The sequence below is a fragment of the Atractosteus spatula genome, chromosome 5 (genome assembly GCF_055471065.1).
Source record: "Atractosteus spatula isolate fAtrSpa1 chromosome 5, fAtrSpa1.hap1, whole genome shotgun sequence".
Classification (NCBI taxonomy): Eukaryota; Metazoa; Chordata; class Actinopteri; order Semionotiformes; family Lepisosteidae; genus Atractosteus; species Atractosteus spatula.
In genome coordinates, this window is record NC_142710.1 from 7241026 (window position 1) to 7253084 (window position 12059).

The 12059-nt window shown below is 41.8% G+C and overlaps 2 protein-coding genes across 2 annotated transcripts; one reads left to right on the forward strand and one right to left on the reverse strand.

Annotated features, from left to right (window-relative positions):
* Positions 1 to 6218: 6218 nt before the first annotated feature.
* On the forward strand, positions 6219 to 7163 carry LOC148833902 (aerolysin-like protein). The gene has a single exon (XM_088917176.1). The coding sequence runs from the start codon at positions 6219 to 6221 to the stop codon at positions 7161 to 7163; it is 945 nt and encodes a 314-aa protein (XP_088773302.1).
* A 2699-nt stretch (positions 7164 to 9862) lies between these two features.
* On the reverse strand, positions 9863 to 10807 carry LOC148833903 (aerolysin-like protein). Its single transcript, XM_088917179.1, has one exon. The coding sequence runs from the start codon at positions 10805 to 10807 to the stop codon at positions 9863 to 9865; it is 945 nt and encodes a 314-aa protein (XP_088773305.1).
* Positions 10808 to 12059: the final 1252 nt, after the last annotated feature.

The following is a 12059-nucleotide window of genomic DNA, read 5'->3' on the forward strand; positions in this document are numbered from 1 at the left end:
GTTTCTCAGCTGTCTTTGTGATCTACATCTGGTTTCACAGACTGGACCAGTAAGTGAATGGTAATAACCTATTAACCGCCTTCCTCTTTGAAATACTCCAGGAGTGCACAAGGTTACACTTCCACTACAAGGCATTCATTTAGCTTGTATGTGGTGGTTATTTTTAGGACATAGTCCTGTTTGTATCTTCTCTTTGTTTGAGCTATAGCTGAGCAGGCAAACCTAAACTAGCACTTTCCTGAACATGGCACTTAATTACAGATCTGTCCTGTTCTGTTACAATCATTCATTCAAATAATAAGGTTGCTTACTTAAGATCATTGAGTGAGCATGATGTTTATCCAGCAATTTCATGTATGACTCTTGCAGGAAGTGTTGTTGGTAGAGGACTGACCAATGTTCCTTAATATACATGTGGGCTCAGTGTCTTCTGGCAGCTGGTGGTTTCCTTACTTCACCTACCTGGTGTTTTCATTGGCATTAGAGCTATTCAGCCACATGAGGGGAGTGTGTACACCACGGGAGAGAAGAGTATCATCTGCCCTGCATCCTAGCATATATCCAGAGATTACCTTGGATATGCACCCAAATTAGATGGGTTTTTGATGACAATTGATTGAGATGCATGAAGTGAGATCCTATTATTTCTTGACTGAAATTTTAAATCTTACTTTGATCAAAAGTTTTTCATTTCCATTACTTGAAGCGTACGGATTTTAGAAAACTGCCAGGTGGCACAATTGGTACCATGGGTGTATCATTGTTTTGTAAGTGGGTTTAAAATGTTAGCCAGCATTTACAGGACTTAAGTCTATGATTTCACATTAAGAAAATATACAATGTCTTTCACCTGTATGTTAATATAGACTTCCTTTTAGCTAGACTGGGGTTCCAGCACTTCAAAACTTTAAAATCTTCAGGGGTGGTAATAACACCCAACAGAGGTCATATATATATATATTTTATAAATCAGAGTAACACGAGGGTGGGCTAAACATAAAAGTATCTCAAAACACATTATGGGGAAGTTGGATTCACATGTAGCCTCGTTTTATTTCATTTGCAAAGGCATGACAGCAATTCAAAGTATTTGAACAATTAAATTAAATATATGCAGTAATTTATGTATGGACCCTACATTTTCATTGCTTTGGGCTTGAAGAGCATCATATTAATTTCTATTTTCTAAAATTTCCCCGTTTGCAGATTTATTCCAGATGACCAAACAACACAGTGTTACTAAATAATGTCAGATAAGAAATGTATTAAAATGAGCTATTTAGTCATGCATTCATTAATTTTCTAACCACTTCTTTCAATTCCGGGTCACAGAGTAGCTGGAGTCCATCCCAGTAAGCAACAGGCAGAAGGCAGGGTATATACTGGATGGGACACCAGTCCATTGCAGGACCGACACACAGACATGCACACACTCACACCAGGGCCAGTGAACCTAACAGTTTATATTTTAGACTAGGGGGAAAATCACACAGTCAAGGAGAGAACATGCAAACTCCACACAGATAGCACTCCAGGTCCAGAACTAAATACAGACCCCCAGCACTGTGAGGCAGCAATGCTAATCACTGCACCACCATGCCACCCACATTAATCATGTATGAAGCTACATAGAAAAGGTATATAATGTAAAATGAATTTCCTTAGTAGTTTTCTTTCAGCCACATTCTCCCATGTACAGTATCTCTGAAAGATAAGCAGTTTGAGAAACAAGATGAAATTTCTATATAACATCCAGAGGTAATATTGTACACAGTTCATTTGAAGTTGTCTCTTGCAGTGAAAAATATAGCAATACATAAATAAAGAACAAAATTCTGCCAAAATACAAGGACAGAAAAAATATGATTGATTTATTGATAAACAAACATCTCTCTAAATATGAAGCAAACAAAGTTATTAATGGAGGACTGCCAGAATAATTAACGAGTAACATGGCAATTTTTCAATTCTTATTTCTGAACACATAAAACCAAAGTCACTATAATCAACAGTGCAATCATAATGTCGCTGTGATAATGATAATGGCTCTGTGGCTATGGATCTGAGGAACAAGCCTCTTTCCCTGTCTGTGTGTCTCTTGGAGAGCAAGATGGGGTCTGCGAACAGACAAATTCCTAATGCAAGAAATTGTATATGGCCAATAAAGGGAAAAACGAATACAGCAACAGCATGAAATCGCATCGTTATTCACTACTCTAGGGAATATTTGTAGTCACGGACTAAAACAAACTAATGCATGCCTTATTGAAACTGTAATAAAGACAATATTGTGCATTCCTCTACTTGTAGGTAAGTGTTGGCAAAGGTTTATTCCATGCTGAAAAAAAGAAAGGAGTCACAATGTTTTGGCTGTGGAGTCATCTTCAGGTGTCTTCACGTGCCAGAAAAAGACTACACCTAAAGAAGACTCTATAGCCGAAACAATGTGTATCTTTTCTTTTTTCACTGTGGAATTGACCTTTTCTTGTTCCTTTGCAGGCTATGCATGTTGGCGCAGCTACCTACTTGAACTATATCAAAAGTTTATTATTGCTTGATGTAATTTGAGATTTTTTGGAAGCTTGAATTAATATAGTCAGGAATAAATATTTACTGTTTCTATGCGTATAGTAACTCTGAACTTGACATACAGTGCCTTGCGAAAGTATTCGGCCCCCTTGAACTTTTCAACCTTTTGCCACATTTCAGGCTTAAAACATAAAGATATAATTTTTTTATTTTATGTGAAGAATCACCAACAAGTGGGACACAATTGTGAAGTGGAACGAAATCTATTGGATTTTTGAAACTTTTTTAACTAATAAAAAAATGAAAAGTGGGGCGTGCAAAATTATTCGGCCCCCTTGCGTTAATACTTTGTAGAGCCACCTTTTGCTGCGATTACAGCTGCAAGTCGCTTGGGGTATGTCTCTATCAGTTTTGCACATCGAGAGACTGAAATTCTTGCCCATTCTTCCTTGCAAAACAGCTCGAGCTCAGTGAGGTTGGATGGAGAGCGTTTGTGAACAGCAGTTTTCAGCTCTTTCCACAGATTCTCGATTGGATTCAGGTCTGGACTTTGACTTGGCCATTCAAACACCTGGATACGTTTATTTGTGAACCATTCCTTTGTAGATTTTGCTGTATGTTTGGGATCATTGTCTTGTTGGAAGATAAATCTCCGTCCCAGTCTCAGGTCTTTTGCAGACTCCAACAGGTTTTCATCCAGAATGGTCCTGTATTTGGCTGCATCCATCTTCCCCTCAATTTTAACCATCTTCCCTGTCCCTGCTGAAGAAAAGCAGGCCCAAACCATGATGCTGCCACCACCATGTTTGACAGTGGGGATGGTGTGTTGAGGGTGATGAGCTGTGTTGCTTTTACACCAAACATATTGTTTTGCATTGTGGCCAAAAAGTTCGATTTTGGTTTCATCTGACCAGAGCACCTTCTTCCACATGTTTGGGGTGTCTCCCAGGTGGCTTGTGGCAAACTTTAGACGAGACTTTTTATGGATATCTTTGAGAAATGGCTTTCTTCTTGCCACTCTTCCATAAAGGCCAGATTTGTGCAGTGTAAGACTGATTGTTGTCCTATGGACAGACTCTCCCACCTCAGCTGTAGTTCTCTGCAGTTCATCCAGAGTGATCATGGGCCTCTTGGCTGCATCTCTGATCAGTCTTCTCCTTGTCTGAGCTGAAAGTTTAGAGGGACGGCCAGGTCTTGGTAGATTTGCAGTGGTCTGATACTCCTTCCATTTCAAGATGATCGCTTGCACAGTGCTCCTTGGGATGTTTGAAGCTTGGGAAATCTTTTTGTATCCAAATCCGGCTTTAAACTTCTCCACAACAGTATTACGGACCTGCCTGGTGTGTTCCTTGGTCTTCATGATGCTCTCTGCGCTTTCAACAGAACCTTGAGACTATCACAGAGCAGGTGCATTTATACAGAGACTTGATTACACACAGGTGGATTCTATTTATCACCATCAGTCATTTAGGACAACATTGGATCCTCGCTGAACTTCTGGAGTGAGTTTGCTGCACTGAAAGTAAAGGGGCCGAATAATTTTGCACACCCCACTTTTCAGTTTTTTATTAGTTAAAAAAGTTTCAAAAATCCAATAGATTTCGTTCCACTTCACAATTGTGTCCCACTTGTTGGTGATTCTTCACATAAAATAAAAAATTTATATCTTTATGTTTGAAGCCTGAAATGTGGCAAAAGGTTGAAAAGTTCAAGGGGGCCAAATACTTTCGCAAGGCACTGTATGTCTTTAATATGAGGGCTCCATATGATTCTATTGGTTTTGACAATTTATAGCAACATGGTTTGTATCAATTACCCCAGTAAACATCACGCTGTATAAACAGGGCTTTAAATGTTTATATTTAACTAACCTGGTAAGTAATAATAATGTAATTTTTGCACATAAACACTGCATTCAATTATTGGTTTTTGCAGCCTAGTAGAATCCTAAGTATACAGTAGGACCTACATGGACTGAGATGCTGTGTTCCTGTTACATTGGTTGAATATACTACTAATATTTAATACTTGAATAATACTACTTCACATTTAAATCTCACTTTGATTTCTATGCTATTGTGTGTTCTTTTTCTGAAATGCAATTCAGTGCAATCTAAGCTTCTTTCTTTTCTCGTAGCAGTGTTGTGAATCTGAAGGTGAATGACGGTGGAGCCAACTTAATTGTCTTACTAATTAAAAAAAAATAAAACCGCTTATTGCCGCGATTTCATGTCATATATATAAAGTAAATGCACTGTGACTTTGATCGTGTCTCCAAAACGTTCACTCAAGGTTTGCAACTGATAGATTAGCGCAGGTAAATACCATCTCGCCAGCAAACAAATACCTTGTGAATTACGAGCAATCGAAGGCAGCTTCACAAGGTTAGAGTTACACTGGCAGTTCCTTTGAACTACAGGTGAGGTGGTTAGAGTTTTGAGTGTTATTGTTAATCGTTTGATTTTGTCCATATTTAGGAGCTAATATGGCGCTAAGGAAAATATTGCTAGACTGGCTTCGCTATTTTAACACGAATAAAAGCACTTTTTTTAGTTTGTGTGCACGTGGTGCCTCAATTACTTTTTCTAATGCCATACGCGTATAGAGAACCTCTTTCTGCTGTGTCGCTGTCTTCAGCGGACAAGTAACGTTTGAGGACTATTGTTGTATGTCCTGTACGAATGCTGTAACTGTAGTATTGACGCACTTCAACTGTCGTCGTGAACAGATATTCTTGTACAAGATGAAGCTTATTGAGAATTAATGGGCTCCCCGTTAAAATGCTGGATTTGCACTAGATTTTTTTGAGTGCAGGTGTCTAATCAAAGCAGGTTGACAAATCCGAGTGACTGGCATATCTTTCTTTTAAACTGAAACGCGACCATGGGATATTCGGGAGTTCAACCCAGGTTGTGCCTTTAACGATTGTGCAGACGTCTCTCCTGGCCACTGCATTGGTTAGGCAGTAGTGCATTTTGGGTTACTAATGACACCCAGGTGATTGGGACCTAAATTGATTTTTTTAGACCTTTCACCTCCTCACCCTCCCCCAGATGGTTGAAACTGGTATGCCTCACTTGTTCTTAACCTCTCTGTCTTCTTTTTAAGACAAAACCAGCCAGCACCACCAGGACTATCCCTCTACTGAGCAGTCAGAAAACCTTCTGTAAGTATTGCTGAAGCCACAGGAGCTTCTCTTGGTTATGAAGTTGAGGAATATGATGTCAAGTTTGGATATGAACATGCATATACCACACAAGCATTTTGGGTTCAGCACAAGTGCAGTAAATGTTGGGGCTAAATATGGTTGATGGAAGTAGGTAGCAGAGCCCCACTAACTGCATCTGTAAATCTCATGCAGCAATGTGGAGGACTTGAAATTGCAAGGAAAGACTGCAATTGATCACATGGAGTGCTGACTGGGGTTTATTGGTGTCTTATCCTGCATAATACAATCATGGTCTCTGCTTCTGTAGGAGCCCCTTTAAGTAGATGCAAGGTGGGTAGAGAAGGCCTTATCTGCCAATTCAAAACCAGTTGGCAGCATGTCTGTCTTGACAACATGAAGTGTCTTTCCAAGAGATACCTAGGTTTAAATGCTGCACAAATTTTCTTGTTTATCCCAGGCCTTGGCTATGCTCTCAAAATCCTCGTGCAGTACCAATGTCCCTTCTCCTTTCCAGGTCTACATGGCTTACCCAACAACTGTGTACATAATTGGAGGAAATGGAGGCAATGCCTTTTCCTTTGATGGCCAGAATGACGGTGCTACGCTGGAGAAGATTGGCGTGTGGGTAGGGGGCTCGCAGGTGAAGGCTGTGAAGATCTGGCTGACCAATGGGGAGGTCCGACAGTTTGGCGCTCCAGGTACAGGTTACCAGGAGTTCAAGTTCGAACCCGGTGAGTTCTTCACCTCCCTCTCTCTGTGGGGGAACGGAGCCGGGACCCGCCAGGGAGCCATCAAGTTCAAGACCAGCCGCAACCGGCAGTTCTTTGTGAAAATGACCGACTGGGGGCTGAAGACGGAGTACCCCATGGATGTGGCTTCTGGGATCTGTTTGGGGGTTATGGGACAGGCAGGCTCAGACATTGACAGCATGGGCTTCATCTTCATCAATGCCATCGAGTCCACAGTCATGACCAACATGGAGTACCCCACTCTGAACCAAGTCATCCCTCAGGTGAAAATGGAGGAGATCAAGTCCATGAAGTACACCAACAGCTCCTCTGTTGCCCAGGAGTACACCCTGGAAACCTCCAAAACCATAACCAAGACCTCCTCGTGGTCCGTCACCAACAACATGCAGTTCACCTTCAACATGCAAGTGAAGGCAGGAATCCCGGAGCTAGCTGAGGTTTCCTCTGGATTCAGCTGGACAGTGGGAACTGAAGACACCTATAGTGTGGAGAACAAAATGGAGACAACTGAGCATCTTTCATTCAAGACCCAAGTCCCTGCAGGGAAGACCATGGAAGTTGCCATTACACTTGGTCATGCAAATGTTGATCTTCCATACAAGGGTATTGTTAAGGTAACCTGCAGGAATGGAAGTGTGCTTGAGTTTGACACCAGCGGTGTCTACAAGGGCCTTAACTACACCAAAGGGTCAGTAGTTGTGAAGGAGGGATCATAAGAATGATGGATGAACCAGGTTTTTGATTGTCTGGTTATAGCTATTTTGCTGGAGAGAAACAAAAATACAACTGTTAGTCAAACATGCATTGCTCAGCTGTCTTTAATTGTGAACTAGATCCAATTTCACTGACTGGACCAGTAAGTGATTGGTAATCACCTATTAACCTCTTTCCTCTTTGAAATACTCCAGAAGTGCACAGGGTTACACTTCCACTACAAGGCATTAACTTAGCTTGTATGTGGTGGTTCTGTTTCTGACCGTCCTGTCTGTATTCCCTCTGGGTTTGGAGCTTCTCCTTGTCTGAGCTGTAGCTGAGCAGAGAAATGTAAACTACTTTTCCACAGACTACAACACATAAACTAGCACCTTCCTGATCATGGCACTTAATTACGGATCTGTCCCATTACGTTACAATCTAGCATTCAAATAATGAAGTTGCGTGATTAAGATCATTTGAGTGAGCATGGTGTTTGTCCAGTAATTGCATGTATGATTCTTGCAGGAAGTTTTGTCGTTGGTAGAGGACTGAGGAATATATATTAAGTAACATGTACGGGCAGTGTTTTCTGGCAGCTGATGTTTCCTCACTTTACCTCCCTGGTGTTTTCATTGGCATTAGAGCTATTCAGCCACATGAGGGGAGTGTGCACACCACTGGGGAGTAGAGCACCATCTGCACTGATGAAACCAGGTCCAAAACTGCTTTGCAAGCAGGACAACAATACAGTCGCTAAAGTGGAGGATTCTTATATGGGTGAAGGCTCTCTTCCTGCAAAGAAGTCAAGTGCTAATTTTTTTTTTCGCTTCGAGTGCATAAGTGTTCTATTGTACCACCAGCTCATTATCAAGGTCAAGAACCTGGGCTGTTGTCCCACAGCTCTTTGCTGGTCCTCTGTTTTTCAACTGGTCTAGCCTGGTTACTCTAGTTCTTCCTTATGCTCCAAAGACAAGTTCATGTCTAAATTGCATATGCATGTGCCTTTCTATTAAGGAGGGTCTGGTCTAGGGTACAGTGCCAACTTACACCCTGTGACTTCAACCCAGATCCCATGTTACTAAACATTTAGAGTATTCCAAAGTATAGAGTATACTAAGCATTTGGACTAATATGTTGTGTTTATACATAAGATAATGGTAACACTTAGAAGATGGGTATAGATGCAGAAGCTTGAATTATGTCCATTAGTGCTATGTAGATGGGTTCCTCTGCCATCTCCAAAGCCGGATGTTTGATTTTCTTTTTCTTATATCTGTTCACAAGCTGTGTGATAAAAACAGAAATAGTTGGCACTTTCCTCATTGACAGTGGGAAGAAAGCTGGTCCTCAGGTAGCCTGGATGACACAAATCAATCTGCCACTGCAGTCGTGTAGATCTCATGGGAGAAGTGTGCTTTTCCCACCCTTGGGAATCTTCCCAGCTGTCAGACAAATCCAGTTTACACCTGTTTCACCGACATTATCACCCATACCGGAGCACTTCAGAGTGACGGTTTGTCCTGGAGATGCAGGGACAACAGAAGGAGACTTGGGAAAAATGTCCATCTTAGAAAATGGATAGTCAACCTAGTATATAACTATAGATTACCTTGGATTTGCACCAAATTCAATGTTTTTTAATGACATTTGATTGAGACGGATGGAGTGAGATCCTACTATTGCCTCACTGAAATTTTAAATCTTACTTTGATCAAAAGTGTTTTAAATGAAAGGTTATTTGACTGTTAAACCTTATTTTTAATTTTCATCATCTTGATGACTCAGACCCAAGCTAGATTGTTTTTGATAAGTGACTGAGAATGAGATCCAGCTATATTGTCTTGAGAAGTTTAAAATCTTTTGAGACGTTTAAGATCAAACACTTCAACAGTGTTTTAGATCCAACATTATCTGACTGTATTCAACATTGTTTTGTTACTTGTGTGTGCAGTTTATAGCTTACTGCCAGGTTTCACAATTAGTACCATGGGTGTATAATTGAGTTTTGTAAGTGGGTTTAAAATGTTAAGCCATGTTTATACAGCCAAATGTTTACTGGAGCAATTGATACGCACCATGTTGCTTATCTGTATGTTATCAAACCCCATATAATCATATGTAGCCCTCATATTAAAGACATATCAAGTTTAGAGATATGCATAGAAACAGTTTAAATGTTTATTCCTAAGTAAAATAATTCAAGTTCCCCAAACACTCTAAAATTACATCAAGTAACAAAGATTTGATATAGTTCAAGTAGGTAGCTGTGACAACATGCATGGGCTGCAAAGGAACAAGAAAAGGTTTATTCCATGGTGAAAAAAAAGAAAAGATCCACTTAAATGTCACAATTAATAAGAAGCTATATTGATCACTAAAGGTTTAGTTATCAGAATGGCAGTAGTTAGAGTGTCTATTCAGATAGAATGACAAAAGCACCAACTCCAGAAGCAGCACAACCAGGATAGCCAACAGCCAGCTAAGTCACAACTAATAGGAAAACTAACTAGTATTATAATGAAAGAATTTTGTCTTGGGCTAACTCTCCCTCTTGGAATATTTGAATTGGAAGAAAGATGAAAAAAAATAGTCCTTAAAAGTGGATCTTGTTTGCAATGAAGAGACGTTGAAAACAATGCATGTTTGCATCCGATTTTATTTTTAGCATTTTACCCCAAGCACAATGGCAAGACAAATCTGCAACTTTGCTCAATCATTCTTATGATCCCTCCTTCACAACTACTGACCCTTTGGTGTAGTTGAGGCCCTTGTAGACACCGCTGGTGTCAAACCCAAGCACACTCCCATTCCTGCAGGTTACTTTAACAGTGCCCTTGTATGGAAGATCAACATTTGCATGACCGAGTGTGATGGCAACTTCCATGGTCTTCCCTGCAGGGACTTGGATCTTGAATGACAGCTTCTCTGTTGTCTCCGTTTTGTTCTCCAGCTTATAAGTGTCTTCAGTTCCCACTGTCCAGCTGAACCCAGAGGAAACCTCTGCTAGCTCCGGGATTCCTGCCTTCACTTGCATGTTGAAGGTGAACTGCATGTTGTTGGTGACAGACCATGAGGAGGTCTTGGTTATGGTTTTGGAGGTTTCCAGGGTGTATTCCTGGGCAACAGAGGAGCTGTTGGTGTACTTCATGGACTTGATCTCCTCCATTTTCACCTGGGGGATGACTTGGTTCAAAGTGGGGTACTCCATGTTGGTCATGACCGTGGACTCGATGGCATTGATGAAGATGAAGCCCATGCTGTCAATGTCTGAGCCTGCCCGTCCCATAACCCCCAGACAGATCCCAGAAGCCACATCCATGGGGTACTCCGTCTTCAGCCCCCAGTCGGTCATTTTCACAAAGAACTGCCGGTTGCGGCTGGTCTTGAACTTGATGGCTCCCAGGCGGGTCCCGGCTCCGTTCCCCCACAGAGAGAGGGAGGTGAAGAACTCGCCGGGTTCGAACTTGAACTCCTGGTAACCTGTACCTGGTTTCCCAAACTCTCGGACCTCCCCATTGGTCAGCCAGATCCTCACAGCCTTCACCTGCCAGCCCCCTACCCACACGCCGATCTTCTCCAGCGTGGCACCATCATTCTGGCCATCAAAGGAAAAGGCATTGCCTCCATGACCACCAATTATGTACACAGTTGTTGGGTAAGCCATGTAGACCTGGAAACGAGAAGGGACATTGGTACTGCATGAGGATATTGAGAGCATAGCCAAGGCCTGGGATAAGCAAGGAAACTGTCCAGCATTTAGACCTAGGCATCTTTTGGAAAAACACTCCAGGTTGTTAAAAACACTGGGCAGCACTAGGCCATCTCCACATAACCCACATTTGCTAAAAGGGGCTCCTACAGAGGCCGAGCCTTGGATTCTCCAATAAATGAAGACACCAGTTAACTCCAGCCAGCATTGCATGTGACCAATTGCAGTCTTCCCTTGCAATTTCAAGCCTTCCATGTTGCTGCATGAGATTTCCAGATGGAGTTAGTGGGGCTCTGCTACCCGTTTCCAACCATATTCAGTCCCAGCATTTACAGCACTTGTGCTTGAACCATATAATGCTGTGTACACATGTTCATATCAAAGCTTGATAGATAGGATATCCATTTCCCTTCAGGATCAATAGTCTTATCTCTCAACTTGATAGCCAAGAGAAGCTCCTGTGTCTTCAGCAATACTTACAGAAGGTTTTCTGGCTGCTCAGTGGAGGGATGGTCCTGGTGGTGGTTTTGCCTGAAATTAAAAGGCAGAGGTTGAGAACAAAGCAATTCAAAAGACACAGGAGTGAGGTGTAGCAGTTTCAACCCTTTTGGGGAACACATGAAGAGGCATGTGAGAGGCAGGTCTCAGTTCAATCTAGGTCCCAATTACCTGGGCTTCATTAGTTCACCAAAATGCATTACTGCCTAACCAGGAATTAAGCATTGATGGAGCTTCCAGTAGTGATCCATTGCCTTATACACGACACCAATACAAGGGCTGTCTAGGACCCTAGTAAGAAGCCCAATGGAACATACTTCTTAACGAACAGTGGCCACAAGTGACGATTGCCAAAACGCTACAGGCACAACCGCGGGTGAACTCTAAGTACTCCACCGTTGCATTTCAGTTAAAAATTGAACCATTGCGAATCACCCTGATTTGTCATGAGACACCTACACTAAAAAAAAAAAAAGGCGAGCTCAAATGCTGTATTTTAACGGGGAGCCCCGTTAATTCTGAATACTCCTGGAGCCCGCGTGGCTGAACCCAAAGCTTTTTCTTATACCAGAAGCGCCGTTCACGACGACCGTTTAAAAGTGCGTCAATACTTTAATCACAGCAATTGTACAGGACCTACAGTACCACCACGGTCCTCAAACGTATTTGTCCGCTGAAGACAGCGGCGCAACAGAAAGAGGTTCTCTAT